This window comes from Trematosphaeria pertusa (genome assembly GCF_010094035.1).
Source record: "Trematosphaeria pertusa strain CBS 122368 unplaced genomic scaffold BU26scaffold_19, whole genome shotgun sequence".
NCBI lineage: Eukaryota > Fungi > Ascomycota > Dothideomycetes > Pleosporales > Trematosphaeriaceae > Trematosphaeria > Trematosphaeria pertusa.
This window is the reverse complement of record NW_022987230.1, coordinates 270,283-295,538: the sequence shown is the minus strand read 5'-3', so window position 1 is coordinate 295,538 and position 25,256 is coordinate 270,283. Positions and strand designations below refer to the sequence as shown.

General features: G+C 53.9%; 9 protein-coding genes across 9 annotated transcripts; 3 read left to right on the top strand and 6 right to left on the bottom strand.

Moving 5' to 3' along the window:
- Positions 1-377: 377 nt before the first annotated feature.
- On the bottom strand, positions 378-2,381 carry BU26DRAFT_129331 (uncharacterized protein). Its single transcript, XM_033819628.1, has 5 exons — positions 1,763-2,381; positions 1,675-1,711; positions 1,556-1,623; positions 1,130-1,503; positions 378-1,080 (listed from the first exon to the last, which is right to left on the bottom strand). The coding sequence occupies exons 1-5, from the start codon at positions 1,946-1,948 to the stop codon at positions 639-641; spliced, it is 1,107 nt and encodes a 368-aa protein (XP_033677602.1). The 5' UTR covers positions 1,949-2,381; the 3' UTR covers positions 378-638.
- A 1,446-nt stretch (positions 2,382-3,827) lies between these two features.
- On the top strand, positions 3,828-4,861 carry BU26DRAFT_524195 (uncharacterized protein). Its single transcript, XM_033830226.1, has 3 exons — positions 3,828-4,348; positions 4,405-4,476; positions 4,530-4,861. The coding sequence occupies exons 1-3, from the start codon at positions 4,036-4,038 to the stop codon at positions 4,613-4,615; spliced, it is 471 nt and encodes a 156-aa protein (XP_033677601.1). The 5' UTR covers positions 3,828-4,035; the 3' UTR covers positions 4,616-4,861.
- BU26DRAFT_129278 (uncharacterized protein) lies at positions 4,779-5,943 on the top strand. Its single transcript, XM_033819626.1, has 6 exons — positions 4,779-5,188; positions 5,271-5,306; positions 5,363-5,398; positions 5,490-5,525; positions 5,583-5,628; positions 5,683-5,943. Exons 1-6 carry the CDS (start codon positions 4,942-4,944, stop codon positions 5,747-5,749), a joined length of 468 nt encoding a protein of 155 aa, XP_033677600.1. The 5' UTR covers positions 4,779-4,941; the 3' UTR covers positions 5,750-5,943.
- Positions 5,944-6,844: 901 nt separating this feature from the next.
- BU26DRAFT_510436 (uncharacterized protein) lies at positions 6,845-7,426 on the bottom strand (the record flags this gene model as incomplete). Its single annotated transcript, XM_033827229.1, has 1 exon — positions 6,845-7,426. The coding sequence occupies one exon, from the start codon at positions 7,424-7,426 to the stop codon at positions 6,845-6,847; it is 582 nt and encodes a 193-aa protein (XP_033677599.1).
- Positions 7,427-7,495: 69 nt separating this feature from the next.
- Positions 7,496-8,434, bottom strand: BU26DRAFT_570670 (uncharacterized protein; the record flags this gene model as incomplete). The annotated part of the gene is made up of 1 exon (XM_033834045.1): positions 7,496-8,434. The coding sequence occupies one exon, from the start codon at positions 8,432-8,434 to the stop codon at positions 7,496-7,498; it is 939 nt and encodes a 312-aa protein (XP_033677598.1).
- A 1,589-nt stretch (positions 8,435-10,023) lies between these two features.
- Positions 10,024-10,746, top strand: BU26DRAFT_570669 (uncharacterized protein; the record flags this gene model as incomplete). The annotated part of the gene is made up of 1 exon (XM_033834044.1): positions 10,024-10,746. The coding sequence occupies one exon, from the start codon at positions 10,024-10,026 to the stop codon at positions 10,744-10,746; it is 723 nt and encodes a 240-aa protein (XP_033677597.1).
- A 423-nt stretch (positions 10,747-11,169) lies between these two features.
- BU26DRAFT_570668 (glycoside hydrolase family 7 protein) lies at positions 11,170-12,607 on the bottom strand (the record flags this gene model as incomplete). The annotated part of the gene is made up of 2 exons (XM_033834043.1): positions 11,170-11,931; positions 11,996-12,607. The coding sequence occupies 2 exons, from the start codon at positions 12,605-12,607 to the stop codon at positions 11,170-11,172; spliced, it is 1,374 nt and encodes a 457-aa protein (XP_033677596.1).
- Positions 12,608-18,589: 5,982 nt separating this feature from the next.
- On the bottom strand, positions 18,590-23,047 carry BU26DRAFT_609925 (uncharacterized protein). Its single transcript, XM_033835962.1, has 4 exons — positions 21,593-23,047; positions 21,133-21,538; positions 20,197-21,083; positions 18,590-20,142 (listed from the first exon to the last, which is right to left on the bottom strand). The coding sequence occupies exons 1-4, from the start codon at positions 22,682-22,684 to the stop codon at positions 18,832-18,834; spliced, it is 3,696 nt and encodes a 1,231-aa protein (XP_033677595.1). The 5' UTR covers positions 22,685-23,047; the 3' UTR covers positions 18,590-18,831.
- A 625-nt stretch (positions 23,048-23,672) lies between these two features.
- On the bottom strand, positions 23,673-24,483 carry BU26DRAFT_438197 (uncharacterized protein; the record flags this gene model as incomplete). Its single annotated transcript, XM_033824279.1, has 2 exons — positions 23,673-24,208; positions 24,261-24,483. 2 exons carry the CDS (start codon positions 24,481-24,483, stop codon positions 23,673-23,675), a joined length of 759 nt encoding a protein of 252 aa, XP_033677594.1.
- Between the last annotated feature and the right edge of the window lie 773 nt (positions 24,484-25,256).

Genomic DNA, 25,256 nt, shown 5'->3' with positions numbered 1-25,256 from the left:
ATCCGACCTATCGGATAAGTGCGAACGGGCTGCAGCCTGGGGTGCAGGACGGGGAAATCATGATGCACATGGGTTGCCGGCTTAAGAGAGTCGTTATCATAGGTGACTCCTGTTAAGATGACTAACTCAATTGAACACGTCGAGGAGGGCTTGAAACTGCGAGAAAGAGAATGCGGGGTGCGGCGCAGCTAAGGGGGGTGGTGAAGTTTTTGCCATTGGTAGGAGGAGGCACAGCCAGTCACTAGGAACAAGGTTATCGAGACGTAGCCGGTGGATACGTGTTGAAGCGTTTCGAAGCCAAGTCGGCTATGTCGCAGTCTTTTCGGCTGAGAATCGAAGCTAAGTAAAGCTGAAGGGTATTTGCTTATCGCGCATTTTTCAAGGAATGCACCACCTGTATGTCCTGCCCATGCGCTGTCATGTACAAGGAGTGGTTGTTGATGAATGGTAGCGAGGAAAGCTGAAGGCTAAACGGAGGAAGCGAGCGTGTGAGGTCCCGGTTTTCTCCAACGCCATACACAGGCCTCCCCAGGCTGAAGTGACCGACGCCATAGCCCAATGCAATGCGTGACAGTCGTATGAGATAGGGAAAGAACAAAGAAGATCGAAAGGAGCGTATCCGGGGGGTCGAATTTTGGCTACCGCCGTGCCACCATCTCAGGCTCTATGATTTCGGCTCGGATTGCGATTCCTGGTTGACCCCTTTGCGATTCGACTTCGGAGTCGCTTGCAAGAAAAGTACCTGTCCCATTTTCGACGTCCCCCACCTGAATTTCTTTCTGGACGAGAATGCCCCCGTCCGCAATTTGGGCCATGTTGGGAGGACTGACAAGTCTATCCTCGCCGCTCCGATCTGAATTACGGTGAGCATGGTCTGCTGCGCTTATGATTGACGACGAGAAGGTGTTCGGGAAGAACTTGGCAAAGAGTGCGCGGAGAGTCGGTAGCGACGCGCAGATGATACCAATGTTCAGCTCCATGGCGGACCAGGTGGCAGTTCCGGGGTTGTCCCACGTAATGTCCTGGCTCGCAGCGACGATGTAGAGGGCATGGAGGCGGAAAACTGATGCTAAGCTTGCACTATCAAAGAGTTAGCCTTGAGCGAACAGTTTTTTAGGAGAGAACTTACAATCCGCCGAGCCCAAGGATCAGTATCAAGCTGATCTTCTCACGCCGAGGCATCTGGAGCTTCCGGAGGATGAAAATGGGCAGCGTTATAAGCCAGATATCTTGACAGATGTTGATCGCAGCGTTCGCATACCACAGTGCTGGCTTGTTGACGCAGCCGCCAGGAATTCTGTCGTCCCAGAATTTGGCGACAGGATAACACGAGAAGATGCCGGTGATGAAAGTTTGAAAGCAATTGAAGAGCGTGATGTACATCAGGATCTTGCAGGATTTCCGGACTCCTCTGTCGACGGTGATTCGGAGATATTGAAGGATGATAGAGACCTTGGTCAGCGTAAGGCCGAAATTGTACATCATGATGCTGGCGAAGAGAGCCTGAGGTCGGTCAGTAACTGCTGATGGGATGATTGGCGGGATGAGAAGCTACCTTTAACGACCCTATGCCTTGCTCGAGGGTGATCGCTTGGATGTGACGGCCCATGCCATTGTAGACTTCTGTGTGGATGTTAGTCCAATGTTAAGAACCTCTTGCAGGGAGGAGCTTACGGAAGCCTTGACATATTGATGTCGCTACACTGAAGACCTGCGAGTGTACTGTTAGCTACAGTGATGCTGAGGGGAGGAGCGGACTGACCAGAGCGATCAGGATTGCAAAATCCTCATAAGATGGATTGTTGACAATCTTAAACCTTGTGTAGAGCCGCAGACCGACCGTGATGAGGGCGAGGCAAGGGAAGACAATGATGATGGCGAGAACTTGCGGGCCTTTGTTGGCATTGAGGTAGTCCTCAGACAATGCTGGAGCTTGAGCTGAAGACATTATAGCGCGCTTTGACTGTTAGCATAAAAGCAGTCGTTGTAGTTCGGTCATTGAAAGCTGGTAGCAGTCTGTAGTAGAGAACGGACGCTTTGGTAGAGCCACAGTCCGTGATGGTTCTTGCGCCCTAGGGGCGTGCCAGAGAAATATGATCGCGACGACTGGCCTCCCATGCTCTTACACCTGGTGCTGCAGGTCATACCCAGTGACGAGGTTGCAGATGGCGAACGGGTAATCCCAAGGGCCTTGCTCGTTCGAGTTCGTGTTTGATCATGCCCTGCAAGGAGCACTTTTCAAGCCAAGCGAGAACTCGGTCGTAGATGGTGGAAATCGAGTGTAGGGTGGCCGGCAAGGGTCGTGGTCCCTGATAGGTGTACTACATTGGTAGTAGGGAGACCTCGGCGAGGAGATCCCAGGGCACCTAGTCCAATGCATTCATTACGGATTTGCGAGGTGCATGATGAGGCGAGGCGCTCATCCAAGCAGCGGCTGTCAGAGGTTGGACGGTAGCTCGAGGTGCGCTAAGGAGTACATTAACCGCACATTTAGCCATGATGGACGAGTTGCTTAGCCCACCAACCCCGTGAGGAAAATAGCCAAGCCGGACGTCATTGCTATAAACTTTGTATCTGTTTTCGTCTCCTTGCTTGATGTTCTGCGAGGTTACCGGAAACGGTGTGGCACCTGCAGAAGGTTTGGGATACTGCAGCTGGCCACTATGCCCATACGCTGGTGCGTCATCAGCTCGTGATCCACTGCATATTTCGCCCATACACGAGGTACGTACCTTGGTCTGCGGTATCCAAAACCTGGGAAATGTACCATTAACCGTTTCCCGGGCGTTCGCTGAGTAGGCACGGGGGAGTTCGTACTGCGCGCCTGAAGGCTAGAAAAGCGGGGAGCCGGTCGCAACGCGCGATAACCAACATGTTAACCTTCTTCAAGCGAAGAAGTGTTTCAGGAATAAAGGCGACCACAACTCTGGACATCAACCTGAGGGTGGCGTCGCTGGCTTTTCATGCCATGTGCTACCCGCAGACTCTCCAAGGTCCTGGAGTGTGGTCCGCTATTGATTTGCTGATGATCATTTCGAAGGTCGGTAACGCCTTCGCCACGAGCTCTCTATGTCTCCGAGGGCCATGCACGCGTGAGGAAAACGAAGCGGCTCAGAGAATCGAGCTCAGAGCTGGCGATGAGTCCGTTCCAGCTCGCTCTGGAGGGACGCTGGGCGCTTCTTGAGCTGGCAGTGTTCAAAGAGTTCTCGACGTTGCATTAAGCTCGGTGATGCAGGGAGCAGTTGTGGCCGGAAATGGGTGATCTCCATGTCGTGTAACGTGTGCGGTATGGGGTCGAGTCCCAGGAAAAAGCCCTGTACAAATTGTCTTACATCGTCAGCTTCGGAAGCTACTAGAGGTCGGAAGCCCACTCTAGGCGAAAGATGTGTGACTACGAAGACGAAGTGGCGAGGGCGAGGGCGGAATGAGTGACAGGGTAGTTGTGCTTGCGGGAAAGCTTGGAAGCACGTGATCTATACCGGATTTCGAAGTGCAAATGGTGCCAATTACAGGGACGGGCCGCCGCTGTGACCGAAGGACGCATGCAGGTCGAATAACGGTCGGAGACGCTGGGCAGTCAGTGGCGAGGAATAGCTTTAAGGTTTCGGTCAGGGGCGCACCCTGGAGCCTTCGCCACGTGCGGATTGACGTTCTAAGTCGGGCCGGTATTCCTCATCCTGGAGGCCTTCAGAGCAGTATGTCTAGTGGGCGCATGGAATGTGTGAGCGATGGAGAGGACGAGTCCTGTTCGATGATTCCGAGGTGCAAATTCGCTCAGCGCGCTTAGCGTGACGCTTTGGCCAACATCCCACCATCCCTTTCTCCCCAACAGTTCGCACTCTCCCTCCACTAACACACAACGGCCGGACTCACTTATTCATCATGGACGCCACTACCTCTTCCTGTGGTATTTTCCTTGAAACTCTCTGATCATACTCCTTTGATGAAGACTAATCACAGTTTGTAGCGCAAGACACCGCAGCGGAGGAAGTCTCACGATGCTCCAGCCCGGCCTCGATCATATACACTCCTGCTATGGCGAACGAGGATTTGATCGCTGCGAGGAACGTCCAGGCTTCAGAGATCGAGCTTTACATGCGACTTCTGGACGATATCTGCCTCGAAAGGCTTTCACAGCTGGCCGAGGCTGAAGACCGCGCGCGCTCCGCTTCATATAATGCGACTCCTCACCAAGCTGGCTCGACTGGAGAAGCTCTAAACCGCCCGACACAACCAAGCATGTTAGGTCGTCAATTTGGCTCCGCTCTGCAAGGAAACCCTCCCCAGCAGAACCAGGCTCCCGCCAATGATGACAACGTCAATTGCGTCCTCTGCTCCGGCTGTGCCAGTATGTTCTTCATTATTCTCTCCCGAAGCACTTCAGGCTTGCTGATACATATCTAGACTGCCGCGACTGCGTGAGCTGCTCCAACTGCCTCCGATGCAAGGATTGCGTCAATTGCTCCAACTGTGTCGGTACGTTTCTCTATTTCAAAAATGTCCTTGCCGACTTACTTACGCGCTGCTAGACTGCACCGACTGCGTCAATTGCTCTGACTGCGTCGGCTGCTCTAACCTCGTCAACCGCAGCGGAGCGCGGAATGAGCACGGTTAGGCATGTGACCTGACCTCACGATAGAGGCCTGAGGGTCTCCAGCCTCATGGATACCTACACGGCTTCTTACACTTCGACCTCATACATGTTGGCGGAGTTCACTATTGCATTCGACGTTGATGGCGTTGATGGCGTTTCATGGATCAGCCTTGGCACATCAAAGGCGTGCCGGCTGCGAGATACCCAGTGTCTTTTCCCTCCGATTTGGTAGGCAGTCAAATGAACGCCGTGCCTCGAGAGGCCTCTACACTGTGTTCTATGGTCCCCTCGTCTGCCCTAATCCATGTCGTGGGGGCTGAAATCCGACCCCTCTTTCGCCTTATCAAATGACGTCGCTGCCCTGCATATCGCAACATTATAGATCGATCAGATGCCCTCGCATCCTCCTCACTTACCCTCCTTCCATTCAACTTCATACCCACCACTGCTTCGACTCCAGCACCGTCACCATGGGCTGCGGCAGTTCAAAACCGGCAGGCGATGCTCCGCCCTCATACGAGAAGGCGATGGGAAACTCAAACAACACCAACTGCAAACGGTGCAAAGACTGCTCGAACTGCACCGACTGCACAGGTACGCTACTCTCTTTTCTTTTTTTAAGCAATCATCGACCGCCCATCTCCTTTCTCTCCTCCAATGTAACACGGACAAATAGGCTGTGACTCCTGCCAAAACTGCACCTATTGCACAGGTACCCTCTTACCGCCTCCCGCTTTCATCTCTCGATTGTAACGCGAACAATAACAGACTGTGACTCCTGTCGTAACTGCACGGGCTGCAAGGGTACTTCGCTCTCTTCTTTCGCTCCCCCAAAGTCCCATTCCGAATTCATAAACGCCCATCTGTTGTGGAGGAAGCTGAAGACTCAATCCAGACTGCGTGGGATGCCGCAACTGCACCGACTGCACGGGTATGCCTCTACGCCCTTCCTCAAAACCTCTTGCGTAGATCTGATGACCGCATTTAGGATGCGAGGGTTGCAGAAACTGCACGAATTGTACCGATTGTATAAAGTGAGTTTCCTCGCGTTGGCAAGTGTCGCTCGGCTCGAGCTAATGAGCGGGTAGCTGTACGAATTGCACGGATTGCTCTGGGCTGAAGAATCGGCATAATGAAACGGGTGTGCATGAGTAGGAGGTGTGCGGTGGGAGGATCATGGAATGCTTCTGTTGCATTTTCTCTCTCTCTCTCCCTGTCATTGAATTTGTTCGACCTCAAAACGAATTACTTCCGCTTGTTGCTCTTGAGGGATGTGAGCGAGACTCTCACGGTTCGCGAACCCTTTGCTAAAATCCTTCGCCCCAAGGAGTACTGGAAATCGTAGATCTATGGAACACCTCGTGCATTGAGAGAGGAGTTTGTCTTGCTCAGAAAAACAAAAGAAAATCGAAGATAGCTCCTTGTTGGCCTGCTATTCTATCGCTGAGTCTTCTGAAACTTCCGGATAGCACGGAGGTTTGCTATAAGACAGGGTCCCCAATCATTGCAAGGGAGTATAAGACCACGACACCGACGACTCTATCAATAACTGCCAGTTCCGCATGGATCTTGCAGTGCTACGAACTTGACAACATTGTTCAGCCAGAACGTATATACCAACTCCAGTGCCTCACTCCTATAGCACCCCCATTGTGCACACTCGGTGGTCGTTCTCGCGATACGCCCAGCAAAGTGAACTTCGACAGATGCAGCATCCACAACCATGCTCTATAAAGACAGTGCCTTCTTTCCACACCCGTCAGCCCTTCACCGTACTGTCGAACAAAATCTCATAAGAAAGAAGAGCACGACCAAGAAAGAATGTCGGCATTTCAAAGAAAATTTACAAACCGCAAAACACACGCACTACCACCTCCAGAAGAGCTAGTTCTCATACGCCAGCGGACGCTCATCCAGCAATTACGTTCTGCGGAGAGAGTCGAAGCCACGAGGCCGTGGGAGGATCCATTCGAGGATTACGACGACGGCGCCTGGGAATGCTGCAATCCCTCGTGCGGGCATCAAAATCCCCTAGTTCATTACCACGGCGACTATCCGTTCTGCTTCCTGAGATGCGCTTCGTGTCACCACGTCATGTGCCGCAACTGCCCATCCTCAGAGATACTAACGCACATCATCCCGTTGGAAGGGAGTTCGGTGACGGTGTCGTCGTGCCAAGGTGAGGTCCCGTACATTGAAGTGTGCTCCACATGCGGGCTAACGCATAGGCCGGCAATGAAAGGACTGGGCTTACGCAAGGCTTTTAGGAACACCCGTGTCCACTTCAAGACAACAGTCTGTGAAGGTTGCGGTGCGCTTCCGAACGATGGCTGGGCCAGGTTCAAAATCGGCAGCAATTCTGACTGGCGGTATAGTATACCCCCACTGGGCACCGAGGAAGCTTACCCGCAGCTCTATGATGAGCCACCGAACGTACCGGCGTATCGACGTTTGGCTCAGCACGGCGAGGAGACCTTGGATATCACCATTCCTCTTTGCGATCCTGAAGATGATGCCACGATCGCGTCGGTAGCCTCGAGCTTGCGACGCCGTGGTGCTATACGGCGTCGAAACCGGCCACCACCTCATGTGTGGACGGGACTTGTAATTGCGTAGTATGCGCCAATAGGACGTAGATGAGAGTTTCATGAATTGATGATGGAAAGGCACCAGAACATGCTTCCGGAACGCGGAGGTATTAGAGGCGAAATAAGCCAAAGATGAGAAAGACCGACTGGGCACGGATTCAGAAACGATAGAGACGGCTCCCAACCTATCCCTATGATGAGTTAGAGCCACAAAGATTATCGGAATTGAAGAGTAATATGACATAATTAGAGAAGCAGAACTGAGCTCTGTGAACTGTCCATCTTTCTGTATTGCAACTGCCCCCCTGCCCTCTCAAACTGTGAGGAACTGCAGTGCCCTGATATCCATCCATAACACCATCTCATCGGAGGGTTCCCGGCCACTTTCGGGATCAGAGCGATGGTATCTAAAATCGGGATCGCCGACTGTTTCGTACACTGAACTTGCTACAGAACCCTCCAGAATCAGCGCTCTTCCTTTGAGTAGGCCCTCAAGCGGAGACTTCTCAGATTTCGATACTACGGCGCACACGTTGGTTCCTTTGAATTGGCAAAGGATGTCTCCTTCCGTAGTATTCCAAGGCACAATGGCCATCATGGACTGGCCCATTGCGAGCCGCGGCTGCAGGTCGAGAGCACAGTTTGGCTCCGTCGCAACTGGCGTGCACCTCCGGTAGGCTTTGGGTATTCTACCCTGAGCCTTGGATTGGCTCGTGTTCAAATTGCTTGAAGGTACCGAGGCGCCACAGAACCCCACATAGTCATGGCCCAAAACGCTTTCAACTGCATTGATTCGCAAGCAAACCTTATCAGTCAGACCAAGGATTTGTTTTTCAAGTACTGATACCCAGCTGAATCGATACCGCAGCGGCCATTCGGGTAAACCTCTTTTCACCATGTTGTATAGCTGCCACCATCTTTTCTGCCTCTCAAGTCTAGATATGCATCGGTGTGGTTGCAAACCGGGGCCTATATATTCGATGACCATTTGTGCATACCCTTTAGCCTCGATCAATGGCTGGTCTTCGTCAGTCGTTTGACTTTTCCTTGGTGGCGACAAACGCCTCAAGGTAGGTTGTATTCTAAGTGCACGCTGCACATGCTGCGCAAACTTTATCACGGGGCAGCCGCCGTAGATCCCGCGGTCTGTATTCCTATCCAGCCATGTTTTGGGGATGGAGGCGTGGTACTTGATCAAGATCTGAAAAACTTGGGAAACGTCCATATGATAGCTCATATCAGGCAACGGCATCTTCGGCGCGTCAAACTCCACGCCCCAATCCGACACTAACCCGAGAAGCCCATAGATGCTGTCTCTCCGATCCTCGCATAAGGTTCTATTCGTGAACAAGAGCAAGAAATGGAGTGTCCGGTTCCTTTCATCCCTGATCCATCTCACAAGGCTGGAATGACTGTAGAGTAAATCAATACTGGATTGGAATTCTGTAGCCAGTTGAAAGGTTTGCAATGAGACCCGATCTGAGCCACAAGCTATAAGGATTCTCCTGGCCAGTGCGAACTCCTGGGTGACCCATAATCGAGTCCAATAGCTTCGGTAATGGAGCCTGCAAAACGCTGCGTATCCTGTTCTGTTTCGGGTGCGGTCGTACAACTTCCTTGCTCCAGTGGTTCCTTTCGCTCCAGTGACTCGCAGTATATACTCAAAGCCGGCATGGCTATTGTCGTACGCAGGCCCAATCCAGACGATGACGGTGCTTGCCTGCGAGTACACCTGACCCATCAGTCGAACCTGGTGGCCGCGCTCGTCGATATCTTTTTGGTTGATGCACAAAGCATCTATAAAAATTGTCTAGTCCGTGTCTTTACTGCGGATATGCTTAAGGGCTAGGTAAAGATTTTGACGAATCGGGATCGGTACACCGTCGAGAAATATTTGCTAGGTAACAGAGTCTAGAGAGCCCCATTCGTAGGAGAGTGCATCGTATTTAGGCTCTTGGTCGGCCTCCGGCTTTAGAGAAATGCGATCGAGGGATGCATGGATCTGGGCATCGAACGACCCAGCTCGCAAAATCAAGATGCGGATTTCGCCTTCGGCGAGGGGCTGGTATGGATAGGCTAGCACCCGATCTTCAGGGCTCATCTTGCAATTGGTGTGACGGAAACCAAGCTCAAGAACTGATGTATTGCTGTTCGATCTTTGGATTGGGCATACTCAGCCCTAGGATTCAAGATGGCCGCTGTTTGGGGGCACGCGTTCCGCCTTCGCAGCGCGACAGCCGCGGCGAGAATACCGTAGCGAGAAAGGAGTTGCAGCTTGACGAGACCGCTCAAATAGACGGCATTATGGAGGATGTAATGAGAAAGAGCGCAAGTTGAAGAGTGATGGAACGGGAAGGCTGTGGTTGCCTACGTAGCAGTCAGTGAGGAGGCTAATCCCGATATGGGAAAGCGGGTTTCTCGCTTCACCGACTTCCAAGTTCCTCAACCCTCCCTCCTCTATTCTTCCCCGAAACTATACGCTATTGACGGCGAGAATCCACTAAGGAACATGCAGGCTCTGCGCCTCGCAATGTCGTTAAAACGTAAATGGGCCTAGAGAAACATCACCGAGACCACACTCACTATCTGAACCGACCGGATAGAGGATGCCAAACCACTCAGCAAAGACAACGCGCCCTCCCGTCAGTCAAGATGTGACTCAGAGCTCCGCTCAAATGTCTTGCTCAGCTATGTCTCATACCGTCCGACACCGTACACCGGCTAACTCACACATGTCTCCAGCCCCCATTGTAATGAAACACAGCATCACTCCTCAGGCCGATATAAAGGCCGCCTCCTCTCCAAACAACCCATCACCACAAAAACACACATCCGCGCACAATGACCTTCCTCTCACGCACCATGATCAAGCCCCTCAAGAAAGCCTACCTCAAGCTCAAGCGCCTCAAAAAGGCCCTCACCCATCTCAAACGCCGCCTCTCCCCCTCCCGGCCCACCGATGAAGACGAGCAACCTCCTCTCCCACCCCAACCACACTACCTCGTCCCCGTCTCCCGCCGCGACGGCTACTTCATCTGCGCCACCTGCGGCACCGAAAACACGCTCATCCATAGCCCCGGCCCATACCCCTTCGCCTACGTCCGCTGCATCAGCCCGTACTGCAAGCCCGCCGACCCTTTGGGGCACGTAATCACCGCTACAGCCGAGACGTCGCGCGTGATCCAGCGCTTCCCGTCCACGGCCAACGATCCTATCCCCGTGCCGCTGCTCACCGGCGTGCTGAAAGCGACGCCGCCGTTCTTCACCGTGTGTCCGGTGTGCGGGCTGAGCCATCGCGCGCGACGGATTGGCATGTATACGGCGCAGAAGATGGCGGCGGGAAGGCTGAGGGTGGGGAGGTTGCGCGTGGGAAGGTGGGTGAAGCGGCTGTTTGGGCTGCCTCCTGTTGGGGATGGAGTGAGTTTTATTGGGTTTGAACACATCGTGTGTGCGTGTAATAAGCAGGCGACGGGTCAGTGGTTGAGGTTTAGCATCAGGCCTGATTATTGCTATCATATTGATGGAGATGTGGGCGGGTATTATGCTGAGGAGCAGTATGAGTAGGCATTGAAGGTAAGATAGGGCTCGGTTTGGATACTGAGAGTATTCAGCTGGGACTTGTTGAAAAGCAGGGTTTGACTTGCACGCATGGTTTGCATGGATTGATCTATTACATGGGGCTCTGCTCTCGCAGTGGAGCGGACATCGTCGCTCATCGCATGTGCAAGTACTTTAGAATGTGCAGAGCTCACAAGGAGATTGAATGCAACACTTGAAGCAAATATATACGAGACATATTCTAGATGCCATAAATTCTATCTGCATCACTGAAGATATGTACATGAAGTGAAGAAGGTTGGCCACTAAATAAAGGAACAAGGGAGCCAAATATTTACAGATGCGTCTCCATGCTCAAGCCTAACACCCCCAAGCGGAGACCGCAGCCCGCTCAAGGCAGAGGGGTAGCCGGGGTGGGAGAGTAGTACCCTAGCTAGCGGCGTACGTCGAATCAATCGCGCCAAACTTGATATTGCTGTAAATGACCTGCGAGTCCGGACTGTTGGCCTCAACGTCGGTAGGGACGCCCGAATCCGTAGGGCAAGTGCCACGGGCAACACCGGGCGTGGAGGGGTCCTTATCAGTCGGGTACGAAGAATCGAGCCAGAGCATGTTGACAGCGTGGTCGTCCCAGACGGAAAGCGCGAGGACCATGCCGCGGCCGATAGCGCCGCCCATGGCTGCCATGCCGCCGAGGTTCTCGAAGGAGTTTGTGTCGCCGAAAGCGGTCTTCTGCTCGTTGCAGAAAGCATCGGTAATGCTGTCCGTCTCGGTGATGCCGTCGACCTTGGTGACACTGTTCTTGATGACGGTTCCGTCCTGGACGTAGAGACGGCGGATCTCGGAGAGAGTTCCAGAGTCGGTGCCGTCGTCGGTGACGAATTGGGTGACGACTGTGAACTTCTTGGTGGTGTCGACGGTCATGCTGGGGCCGTAGAAGGACTGATCGCCCATGCGATAGCTGTTGAAGTCGCAGCCATCCTTATCGCAAACACCCTCGTATCGCTCATCACCGTCGCCGCAGTCGGTGCCTGAGCAGCGCACCTGGCCGTCGACAGAACAGACGTGGGGAGTGTAGGCGGCGGAGATGCTGTTCGCCTCCCAGATATCCATCTCGTTGCAGCAGGAGCCATAGGTACCCGTGCCAGCATTGACGTCGTTGTCGCTAGGCTCCCAGCCCTCGGAGTTGGCCTAATCCACGCTTAGTGTTTTGTTCCAAATGCAGCGAGGAGCAGATAAAGAGTGATATGCTTACCTCTCCATTGATGAACTTGATGTCATGCGGACACTGGGTGTCGCAGTACCCAGTACCGTACTTAGCACCAGCCTTGTTAGTCGAATACTTGGCCATGCCACCATCCTCATCCATCTCTATCAGATAGAGAGCGCCGTTCAAGCCACATGGCAGCTTTGACACGTCGACGTCGAAGGTGAACTCCTTGTTAAGCAGCTTGAACATCTGGTACTTGGACTCTGAAGCCATCAAATACAGACGCGATCCAATGTTCGTGCTGTAGCTGCCCTGGGTAACAAACTTGAGCGTCAGAGCTCCACCAGATGCGGTAACTCCATAGGTGCTGCTGTAGTCGGCGCCGTCCAGCGCGCAGTTGGCCGCACAGGTTGCGCCGTCTGGGCACAATGTCGTGTTCCAGGTGTTACCAGTGTAGCAGTTGTCATAGCCCGTTGTCGTGTGAAGCCATCGCCAGTTGGCGTCGAGGGTCACCGTTGTGGAGAGAGAGCTGCAGGAACCCGCGGCCGAGCAGGACTGTATGGGCATTGCTGGATGAGTCTCCGTGGTCAAGGTGCCGACTTGTTGAGCCGACACACCTGCCGCGAGGACGGACAAAAGAGCAGTCTTGGAAATCATGGTGGGCCGAAGAAGGAGACTGAGGTTTGATGAGGTAGAGAGGATGGTGTTAGAGGACGTCTCTCCGCCATCTTATATACTGCTGATCAAAGCCAAAAGGCCTACGACTTCAATGAGGCTCCGGAGGTTCTCTATCGCCTGCCGTTCCTCTTCTGGGTTTGTAAATTGAACAATATGCCGCGGGCCTGTATTTCCGTTTACCTGCAGCGACTTCAAGCAGTATCCCCGTGTGTTGTTCGTGTGTAACGTGACCCTGCCCTGGCATTCCCCTCGTCGACGGCAATCTATCCGTCCAGGTCCACGGTCCTTAGCGAAGACTCCGAAACGATTAAATGAGATGAAGATGTGATACGGAACGCGGATCCGTCAGGCTCGTGACTTTCTAGAAGGCTGCAGCTACGTTTGTATATTGAGGTATCGCGGAAAGGTGTGCCAAGCGAGGTGATGTGATCTTCTAGAAACCTTCCCTTGTCGTCGTAGTCTCGGCCGTGCTGTCGAAAACGGTAGTGATATATTAACCTGTGGTTACCTGACTGGTGGATTATGTAGAAGCGAGTGCGCAAGGGAAGATCCGAAACGCGCGAGGCTTGGTGGATGGGGCCCACAACGATGGGAATCAGATATTAAAGCTTGTACTGTCCGAAATGAAAGCTTCGACTGGTCAAGAGACACAAAGATAATCTTACCGCGGGCCAACATGGCGTGAGAAGCGAACCAGGTCATCGGTGCACGCAGTGGACGTCTCAATTCGTCTTTGAGGTCTTGGCCGTGGTTGTCGAGGTGTATCCCATTGTAAGAGGTCACCGTGCGTAATGCATCTTGTGGGACGGTTGTTTATGATTCCCGCTTGAGCAGCAAGAGCCGGCTAGGAGGACGAGGATTGATCGAGGTTGATCCGAGCAACTGCAGTTCTGTGCCGATGGGCCCACTCCACTATTCGTGAGCCTAGGGACTGGCAACTAGGAGGCTGCAGGTGTGATGCATAAGGCAGCCTCGGTGGCAGACCGCGGATGCTCCATATAGAGTCCTCCGCGGGGCCTTCAACTCGCCCGTGAGCCGAGCTACAACCTCGAGCCTGGTGCCAAGGCGGGATGCGCATTCGAAAGCGAAGAAGCTGACGCGTTGCAGCGACGGAAGAAGAGGGGGAAAGGGTGACGAGTCCTTCCGGTTCGACGACGTCGGAGCGAATATGCAGAAGGCTGACCGAGGCCGTGCTGTGCCTGGTTTCCTCTATGCCTAAGAATGGGTCGACCTGGAATTGTGGTGTTCAGTTAATTTAGAGAGATATTAAACGGCCTGGGATGCCACGTCCTGGGCAACTTGTTCTCGCTTGAGCACCGCCACCAACACGCGCCACGGCAGGTTTCCGTACGTCTTTCCTAGATTTCAAACTTCATCTACAGAGCGACCCCGTCCGATCGCCACTACGATTCGCCGTTCGAAGCAATAATATCAGTCACGCATAGATCGATGCCGCAAGGCCTCAGGCACCCTCACAGCTCACGACAATTCCCCGCCGACGACCAATCACCTCCCTTGCTCCATATATGTCCGGGCCTTCCCTTTCGGCTCGCAGGATTTGGCCAGACCACTGGATCGGCTCGGTGTTTCCCGCTTCACGATGCCTCCATGTTCTCCCCATGAACGACCAACTGCATCTCTACTGTGGGTAGAGTTGAACGGACCCCAAACCAGCACCAACATGTCAGAACTCGATGACGACTTCTCGTATCCACGGATTCGATCCAGCCCCGCACCGTTTCACAGTGTCGCGATGCCAATACTTTGTGCTGACTAGCTGAGGCTGAATACGAGGTAGAGCTGGGCGACATACAACCCACCTTCCAATCTCAAGGGGGTTTTCTCTGGGCACTCCCTTCAAAACGCCATTGCTCGCCTGAAATGCTCTCCTAATGTCTAGTTCAACGGTGCGCGACTCGTTTTCCTCGTTTTGCGAGCCCTCGAGAGCAGTCGTTCCGCGGCTCGCTGTAGAAACGCCATGGGGTCGAAAATATTCACGCTCGGCGCGTCCGCAGCCGCCCTCGCGGTAGTGGCGCGAGCAACCCCGCAAAGTACGAGGATGAGGCTCGCGAGTGAGGACCCTGAGGCTGACTGTTGATACAGAGGAAGTCGTGCCTATATTTCCAATGCGGAATTCGACGAAGCCAAAGCCTACGCCCACAGACTCGGATCGATGCGAGGCAGCATGTACCGTCTACTACCCCGAGATCACCGCGCTGTCCTGGGTGCCGGAATACCAGGTCGTCTATACCACAGAGATAACGGTTGGAACGGTCAATGTCGTGATCATGACCAATGGGAACATGACGTTGGGGTCGGTTACGGAGACTGTTTATGGATACGTCCCCTCCGAGTATAATCTGTACATGCGGACTACAGACGCCGACGGGACAGCCGCTGTCGATGTACCCATCACTCTTTCCGACGGCAATATATTCTTCTCCCACCATGCATACCCTACGCCATACCTCGATTACTCGACGGAATACCATTGGGAGGGCGTGCTGCCAACACACAACAAGGAATTCTCCCCGGTCTGCGCAACTGCTACTGCGGAAGCGGCAAATGCAATTCTCCCCAAGCACCCAGAATACCCTCAGCCAAAAGAAGTGTTTCCGAGCACGGAGGACCCATTGGGCGCGGAGCACATACCTCTGTGGGTGTCTGTCGCAGACGAGCCCGACAAAGACTTCTTCGACGTAGCATTCCCATCCGAATCCGCCTTTACGTACTGCAAGTCCCAGTCGGGGAAACCACCTGTTACAACGCAATTCTCGGCGCCGAAGTTCCTCTACGAGACGACAACAATATACACTGAGCCGTGGTCGAAAGGCTTCGTCCATGATGAATCGACCGCAACTGGTTTTGATGAACAAACGACAACCAGAACACGCCACATCTCGTTCAAGTCTCCCCACCTGGAAAGCACCGCAGACGGGTGGGAAGAAACGCCGGCTGAAACGCCTACCGGAGTCCCTGATAGCCAGCCTCAGATTCCTCATTTCCAAAGTACCGCTACCGGATTCGAGCCTCCTGACGCACATCAGACTGCCAATCCGCCTGCAGATATCCCGAACGCTATCGCGAGCATCATTAACAATAACCCGGGGATTTTCACGCCGCCTGCGAATAGACCCAACACCGTAGCACGGCCAGCTGTTGCAACACCCGCACCTGCGCCCGCAAATCCGACGCCGCGTTTCACACTCGTACCCACGGTTGTCGGCGGACAAACTACAACGGTCCCAGCGTTTATCCTTCCCGACTCTGATGCGGTAGCAACCATAGGCCAGGAAGTAACGATCAATGGGCAGGCTACCGTCCTCGCCGCGCCGCCGGCCGTCTTCACTGAGGTCCCCACCACCATCAACGGCGTCCCAACGATGAGTCCAGCATTCATCATAAGCGGCACCAGCACCGCCAGCATCGGCCAGACAGTCACGCTCAACGGCCAGCCCACGGTCCTAGCCGTACCGCTGCTAGTCTTCACCATAGTCACGACTGTGATCAATGGCATGACCACGACGATTGCAGCATATGTTTCCCCCAGCCAGCCCACGATTCCCGCTGCCCAAACGCCCGTCCTTACGATGATAGCCACGACAATCAACGGCGTGGCCACCTCGGTCCCTGTCTATATAATAAGTGGCTCGATCACGGCTACGCCGGGCCAGACGGTGACGCTCAACGGCCAAGCTACAGTTCTCCCAGCAGCAACTCCGGTCCTGACAAGCATCACAACAACGATCAATGGCACTCCGACGGTTGTACCGGCGTATATCATCAGCGGCTCAATCACGGCTACGATTGGGCAGACCGTCACAATTGGTGGGAAGACAACAGTGCTTTCTGGACCTACGAGCACGGAGAGTATCGATACGCGCTTTGGTGGGCCCGCCGCTACCTCGACCGGGCAACCACAAGCGACTGGCAGTGGAGATTCGCCAGGCGTCGGTACCTTACGCTCGAGCGTCTCATGGGGTGCTGCGTGTGTTGGTCTCGGTGCGCTAGTCATCATGTGGTTATGAGAACTCGATGGGAAATTTTTGCATTGGGTATGGAGTTTGGACATCGGGCTGGACATATGCGCTGGGAAAGCGCATTTACGACACCACACGCGCACGGAAAAGAGGGCGGGATACATAGTTTGACTTCGCCGGATACCCTATTTTTACTATAATGTATATGATAATGCACCCTTTTGGGTGCTTCACTTAAGCCTTTACATGTTTGCCGTTGCTCGTGATGGCCGGCTGCGAGATACCTGACGTCTTTTGTACGGACATAGAGGGACGGCTAGTTGGAGCAAGGTACCGCATATTTAGGGCAGCGATCTTAGTTCTTAGTACTTTCCACCTATTCTAAAAGAACCCGTGAGGACGAGAGCGTGCGTGGTAACCCTTATCGGGGCGGGAACTGCAACGCACAGGGTCGAGATAGTAGGTGACCCAACCCAGAAACTTGTATATGCCGTTCGAGCCGCAATTCTATCCAATGGAAGGGGATGGCTGATGGTCCTCAGTACGGGTTCCTCTCGCCGTTGAGCAAGCGTATAACGGGCTGCAACACTCCAGGCTAATTTAAACTCTCCTCATCGACGAACTGACCCTGCACAGGGAGAGAGACCTAAGGCTTAGGATCGAGTCTGTACGCATAGGGAACGCTGTGGCGAACACGGCGCGCAAGGAGACGGCCGGTGGATAGAGGAAATGCGCAGTTCCTCCCTCCCTTCAGCAAAGGGAGAGTTATAGAAATAGTTGCATACACCTAACATAATATGCGCAGCAGAATCCCTCAATCCACTCAACAGCACTTCCCCGTAGCCCATTCAACAATCCGTCCATGTTTTGGCCGTCAAACGCGCCAGTCCCACCCACACGTGACTCAGCGTCACATCTGCTGCCTTCACTCCGCCAACACAACGCAACGCCACCACAAAAAGGCAGCAAAACAGCAAAAAGGTATCCTCTCTTAGCTATACTCGAACAGACGCACCCATATACCATATATATTCATAGGCCAAAAAAAAAATTGCAAAAAAAATGGGAGCTCTCGTTTGATTGAGTATGTCATCCTTAGTGCAGGGGCCATGCTAATCTTCTCTGTATCGTTTCAATTGACCAAATGCCCGAAGGCGAAGGAAATTGAAATAGAATAATATATATACACTTAATTGTGTGGTGGGGTGGGGAGCGGGACGTTGTGAAGGCGGCAGGGCTGTCACGTGCGGAGAGGCAAAACGAACGCGGAATAAAACTGAGCAGGGTGGGGTGGGGCACGCTAGCGTGGGGCTTATTTGCAGGGTTGGGCTGTGGGCTGGTGGAACAGTGCGTGGGAGGTATGTGTGTATAACTTTGCCACTGACGGGAGCACAAGGCATGTTTGAGGCTCTTTGAATGTCTTTGATGTAAACAAGACTACTATGAGCCTCTCGTCATATTCAAAAGGCATATGCACACGTTTCTGGGCTGATCCACCTCCCATCTTGACCCTGTGCATTGCAGTTCCCGCCCCGATAAAGGCTACCACTCAGGCTCTCACCCGGAACGATACAGCGAAGCGAGCAGTCCATACAAGAAGATCAAACACCTAATGCGCCATGGCAACATGGCCCTGGTTCGGAGACATATATATGGGGCGTCTTTCTGAGAGAGACCTCAGATATCTCTCTATACAAACACACAGAAGACATCTATTTTGTTGCTTATACGTTTCCTCTTTCCTACACGCGCCATGCTGGGTACGCTCTTGTATATTGATCGACTGCGGGTCAGATAACCACTCCAACCACCACCACCGAGGCACTAACCATGCCTTCGTCGCTTTACCCGCTGAAGGAAGCCAGGATTATGTTTGCAGAGTCCAACCAACATGTTGGCGCGGGTACAACGCCGCTCCCGCGTACGCAAGTTATGCGCCAGAAGCACTCTTGTGTATTGCTTGATCTTCGAAAGCATGTGCAATACAAGCGAGAGCACGAACGAATACGTTATCATCTGCAGCAAAGACTCATTAACTGAACTGACGATCAATTTAAGCCTTCCAGATACTAGGGGTCAGTCCCAGTACGCCGTGAGAGCAACTCAGAGAGCCTTTACAAAGGCCCCTCAGTTCCATATCCCAATAGCACCACCCAGAGATTCCCAAACGCCGCCTCCCAGCGCTGTCCAAAATGCACAGAAATATCTCCGTAGCAAGACCATTCAGACCTCCGTCTCAATACCCCCACCGCTCCTATCTCCATGCTTAAACAGCCCCTCCACCTTCGCCTCTCCCTTCTCCGCGGCATGTTTCATCCACGCCAGCGTCCTCGGGCCCTTCCACTGCATCGCCCCTCTGTTCCTGCGATGCAACTGCTTACTATGCTTCTTATAGTCCTTGATCTCAGCAATCTTGCCGCGCTTCCCATCCTTCTCCATTTCATCGTCAGAGTCCGAGTCCGACGAGGAAGAGGACGAGGCGTCTTCGGGACCCTCGTCGTACTCCATGTCGTCGTTTTCGTGGCAGGTGTCCAGGACTTCCATGACGTCGGCCATGTGTGGGTCTTTCTTGCCGAGCGGAGCGTGGTACCCTGAGAGGCCGGACCAAAAGGTCATCTTGAGTTCGATTTCGCCGACTTTCTCACCGTACTCGGGGAGGACGTTGTCTTGGGCGCGGGCTAGATCGCCCTTCCAGACGGCGAGGCGGACGGTCTGCTCCTCGTTGTCGGGGATATCTTTCAGCCAAAGGATGCAGAAGGCGGGCGTGCGATCTGCGAGTGCGGAGTCTTTGCGGAACTCGACAATCAGAGGAGAGGAGTAGCGCTTGCGCACCGGAAGACGTAGCGCATTCTCCTTTTTCGCCTTCCAGACAACATGGCCATCTTCCGTATTCAGCTCCTCATTTTCAGACCCAGAGTGCAGTTTGCCGCGAGCCATGTTCGTACGGATCTTCATCCTGAGGTGATGCAGATCCTGTGGAACATCAATAGCCTTGACGACGGGGTTGATGTCCAGAGTGCCGTAGTCCCAGCCCAGCATCCTCGGCGGACTCTGCAGCTGCACTGATCGAAAGACCATGGAGATGCGAGCGCGACCGTACCCGATGCCGCCAGAGAGCGGGTAATTGGTATTGATCTGACTGCGGTCCTTGAGCACCTTAGAAAGCGGGAGGTAGATGACGCCCAGAAGCGGATCATCCTCATGTACACGCGAGTCACGGACGGAAATATGAACCTCAGTGTTTCGGTAGTCGCGGATGAAGCGCTCGCAGCCGGCATTGAAGAAGGGCTTAGAGTTCTTGGGCTTGGTCCTTGTCTTAAAGACCTTCTGGTGGTTGAGGATGATGGTGCTGTATGCCGAAGGAAGGTCATCGCCCTCTTCTTCCTCGTCGCTCGCACCTTCGTTCTTCGACCCCTTGTTCTTGTTAATAGACTCAAGCTCGAGACCGGTGATTTGGTGGATTTGGATGCTGAGGATGCCCGAGGGGTAGTGCTGAGGCGGCGGAGAAGCGATGATGAGCTGATCTTGGCGGGCCTGTTCATCCACATTAGTACATCAACCTCGGATCCAAAGCGCGCGCTAGCTTACCTTCAAGTCTTGTTGCTTCTGCTGCTCAACCTCATCGCTCTCGTCCTTGCTAGCCTCCCGTAACTTATTCTCACTCTCCTTGTACACCTTCTCTTTCAACTGGTCAATGTTCTTAATCTCAGGGTCCTCTTCTTGCGCCGCAAGCTGATCGTCAGTGATTCTCGTCTTCGAGAAGTATCCAACGCTCCAGGTCAGCTTGCCCGGCATGCCCTCGCCGGCCTTGAGAGACTTGAAGCCATCCTCGCGATCACACATCTTCCCATTCGTCGCTCTGTCTTTCATGAGCGTCTTGATGTCCAGCTCGATGCGGCCAAGATCATCGTCCGCCGTTGAACGATCGGAGTCCCATAACTGCACCCGCAGCTTCTCTTCCACGTTCAACTCGTCTGGCGTAATGAGAAGATAGCAGGTTTCATCCCAGTGCGGCTCCATGTTGTTCTGAAGAATACGCGTCGACCAGAGCGGCTTGCCAAACTTGGCCCACCCCACGCTCACATACGGATCTGCCGAACCACTCTTGAATGGGCCAATCCCAGAATCGCCTTCTTTGAAGTCGAAGGCGCGTTTAATATTAACCACCAAAATGCCTCGTGCGCTTGTGTCCTTCTTGAAGTCATCGCCCATGAGCATGTCCTTAAGATCGAGAGTGAGCGATTTCGGCGCTACGTATTCGGCCATAGCGGCGTCCACAGACGACTGTACGAAGCGCGAGATCAAAGGAACGTCGAGAAGATTGGGACCTTGTTTGATCAATGGAACACACGCCAGATCGACCCGAGGCTGGCCGAGGAAGGTGATGGTGCAGAGGGAGAAGAAAGGCGGATCAGGAGTGAGCTGCAGTCGAAGACGCACAACTCCGATAAAGCCTTTGACTTCGACCCAGACAGCTATTTCCTGTTAGCATGGACCTCCACCCACCTTGAACGAGGTACTTACGCAGCTTGATGTTGGTAGGCAAGTAAAATGCGAGATAAAGATGGGCATTCTTGGCCCGCTCCTTCATACCCTTACGGCCAGTGGAAGGCCGGTATGCGAACGCAACCTCGACGTTGACGAAATCGCCTTCCTCAGCCTCCATGCCTTCGGCAACACCGTCATCTTGTCCGTCGCCGTCTTCATCCTTCTCGTCCGCACCACTCTGCATTTCGCCCTGCCCGGGTACCGTCCGATCATTCTTTTCGTCATCGGGAGCTTTGAGGCTGCCGTCGTGAGAGACCGAATGAGTTGCTGCCCCAGTCGGGAGCCACCGAACTCCAAGTATACGAAGCGCTTCGCTGCCTTGACCGAGGTCGTCGACAGAGACCATGCGGACCATCTTAGGTAGACTGGCTTGCATGACGTCCTGTGCGAGTCAGCGTCTACTTATTCCTAGTGTGCTCTGGCGCATAAGGCTTACCTCGAGTGTGTCTGAGACGCTGGTGAACAGATCCGGATTAACCAACGGCCAGATGGACGCGAGCAGCGAGTTCAGCCATTGCGCGCTTTCAGCCGTCTCGCTCTTCGCGAGGTCCTTGCCGCGCTCCCTTTCAGCCTGCCAGACTTCCGTCTCCCAATACCCACGTACCCTGTTCGAGGCCCATTCGCGCATACCTGTTATGGTCACCATCGAAGCAACGATGCCAGCTATTACTTCGGCAATAGCGATGATAGTCCGTGACCAGCCCATCGAACGTAGGGTAAGCTCGATCAGTACCACCGCGACGAGCAAGATGACGCAGACGATGCCCATACCCACCATGAGGGCCTTCATATAAACGTCATTCATCCCCTCCCTCATCATGTCGAAGTCGGGCGGAGGAAATAACGTCTCCATGACCCCGTGGGCGTTCTGTGACTCGTGGCCCTCTTCGGCGAGCTGTTTGTCACTCTTGTTCAAAGCAGGTGCGCCCGTCGCAGACCTTGGCTCAGATCCTGCGGGTGGTCCATTCTTCGGCGTCTTCTTCAGGTCCTTATCCGTGAAGTCGTGTATAGTAATCGGAAGGTGAGTAACAGGATCCGTAACCTGGCGCTCCGATCCATCGGCGTTGAACTTTTTCATGGCCTTGCGAGCCTTCTTCGGGTTTGCCTCGCTCAGCATGCCCTCCGTGGTATCTTCAGCCGTATCCTCATCCTTGCTCTGGTCTTCCTTGCCCTGGTCTTCCTTGCCCTGGTCCTCCTTGTCCTCCCTGCCCTCCGTGTCCTCCGTTCTTCCGGCATGGTCGTCCGCAATGCCCTCCTCATGCTCAGCGTTCTTATTCGCGGCTTTGTACGGCTGCGTGCTCTCGTTCGGGTTCACCGCTTCTGTACCGTGTCGAAGCGTCGTGTACGCGTCGCCCAGTCGGTCGAGCGTGCTTCGATCGTCTGTCTCGCCGTCGGACGCGCCATACTTCTCCTCTCGATCGTGTTTCTCTTCGCGGTATTTCTGGACCGTGGGAATCTGATGGTGCGGCGTGTAGGGAGATTTGTGCTTAATCCCCGTACCTTGTTCGACGTCCTCGACGCCGGACATGGTGTTGGTGGTGGCGGGGAGCTTGAGTCGCGAACGTCGTGGAAGAGATGTGAGAGAGCGGTCGAAGACTCCTATTCAATTAGCAATTCGTAGAGTCGTACTGTCGTCAGCCGGCAGTGGTTTGCGTTGCCTCATGAGCCGAACGCCGAAGCAGTGATATAGAAAGGGTAGAAGTGAAGTGGAAAAAGGTCCATCCAGCATCTCGATGGCAAAAGCGCGTGTTTCGAATTGACGTATGTACAGGCGTGGTGACAGGTTTTGGCGGCTTACGCTTGCCAATTATTCCCCGCTCGAGAGCCCCAAGAGGCACCAGAGCCCAGCACCTCCCCAACGCGATGGAATCCGCTTGGCCATTTCGTTGGCGATGACGTCGGCACATCCAACTTGGATGACGGGTCGCGTAGGAGCTTTGGCCACGTGCGGAAGGGGCGCTCCGACCCCTGACTCGCGAACTTCAGCACCAATAATATATGCAGCCCCTACCAGTCGGCTTCGCACACTTCCTTTCTGTGATCCTTTCTCATTCAAAAGAGAGTCAGCCATAGTCTAGCGCAGTTCAAAGTCACCGACCAACCGCCCGCAAGACTGCCAGCCCCTCAAGCGCGGAGGAACACCCAGCCGTCCTACAGGAATAGTAGAATAAGCTAAACATCTACCAAGTCATCCTTATTTCTCGTCTCCTTCCCAGTTGACCGTACATCGCGGCACAGATATCTCCATAGTTTAGCGTTAGCTTTAAAAAGTGGACATTTCGTAGGGCAGTGGAACAATAACCATCCATGAGCAGCGAAAGAAGCACGTAGACATAACGGCCAAGTGCATATCTCAACGGATAAAAAAGAAGAACGACATACTCAGCTATTGGCTGCTTTGCTTGCCTCTAAGACGTTTACAAACGTAGACCACCACAATCACAGGAAGAAAGCGCAAAAAAGTGCAGGCTGCAAAAGCTGCATCAGGGTATCTCATATCTATCGTACACAATTCTCTAATATCTGATCATTACAATCCCCGACCTTTCAGGATCCAGCTTCCCCAGCAACGGCTGGCACCTATCCAGCGCAAGCGCTCCGTTGATGACCAAACTCACGCTTCTCCCTAGAACCTCCACATACCTATCTCTCACAGTAGGATTGATGTGCTGCACACTGATAATCGAATCCAGCCACTCGCAAATCTGTTCATGCTGCCACTCGGGATTATACCCTCCGCCCATCCCCATCTGTGGGTTCATTGCATTTGCCGCGACTCTCATCTGGCTCAGGGTCCAGGGCGACCAGGCACATATAGGCGCCTTGTTGGTGACGGGTACCACGAGCGCCGGACAGCCGTCGAGTAGGTGGAAAACGATGGTACCGCAGCCGGGACGGCGGGAGGTGCTCCACATGTTTGCGCGGAAGGGGGAGATGCCGGTGAAGAGTATGAGCATGCGGTTGGTGCCGATATCCACGGTGGGGTTGGCTTCGCACATGCTGAGTACGTTGACGGATTCCGAAAGGAGCTTATGCGCAAGGAGGTAGTCGCCTGCGAGCGTATTAGCAGAACCGTATTGGACGGGAGGGTTAGAGAAACGTACCGCCCAAGAACGGACCAAAGAACTGGCATATCGAGAAGTCGTTCGCGCGCGGTACTGAAGGGGTTCTCGCGCTGGCGAATAAATACGGACAGAACCACCCTTTCTCACACGCCTGTGTGTTCTGCGTAGGATATATCCCCGTAAATCGCAGATCCGCATCTACGCCCATAAGCTTGTGCTTGATGCCGACCTGCAAGCTCTTCACGTTTGTGGTCTGCAGCATCTTCTCCTCCTCCGGCAACATATGCTCAAGAATGCCTTTGTCAATCGCCTGCTCCACAATCTGGAACACGCCGTACTTGATTACCGTGCTCCCCAAAATGACCCCCGCGCCCGAGTTTACAATCTCAGCAACGAAGCTGTCCGCGCCGAATGCCCCCGTGACGCCGTCGGAAATGCCTTCGACGAGCGGTGTGCCGACGAAGGCGAAGGTCGTGAAGAGGATGGCGTCGCGGTAGCGCACGTTAGGGAGGGTTACGGGGTTATTGTCGCCCCATGGGGAGAGAGCGGAGGGCATTTTGAGAGCGGACGTCGCGGTCTGGACGGAGGAGCGGGCGACGCGGCCGAAGAGGGTGTCTCCGAAGAAGCGTTGCACGCCGCCAGTTTGCTTCTCGTCTTGAGGTCCGCCATGGCCTCCGTGACCTCCGGATGAGTGTTTTGGACCGAAAAGACCAGATGGCGCCGTCGTTGTGTAGTGTGGCTTCTGGGGCTGTTGTTGAATCGGCTGCTGAGCCATTGGTTGCTGGGCCATTGGTTGCTGAAGCATGCCCGGAGGTTGGATCATCTGCTGAGGTTGTTGAAAGGCCTGCGGGCTCACTGTCTGCTGGGGAGCCATCATCTGCGCTTGCTGCTGGAACATTTGGAGCTTTTCGGATGGCATGCTCTGCATAATCAGCTGCACCTGCTGTTGCTGCTGAGGCGTCATATTGGGGGGATACTGGAGTGGTTGGTGGGTAGCAATGGGCTGTTGCATTGGCTGTTGGACAGGTCCTTGGG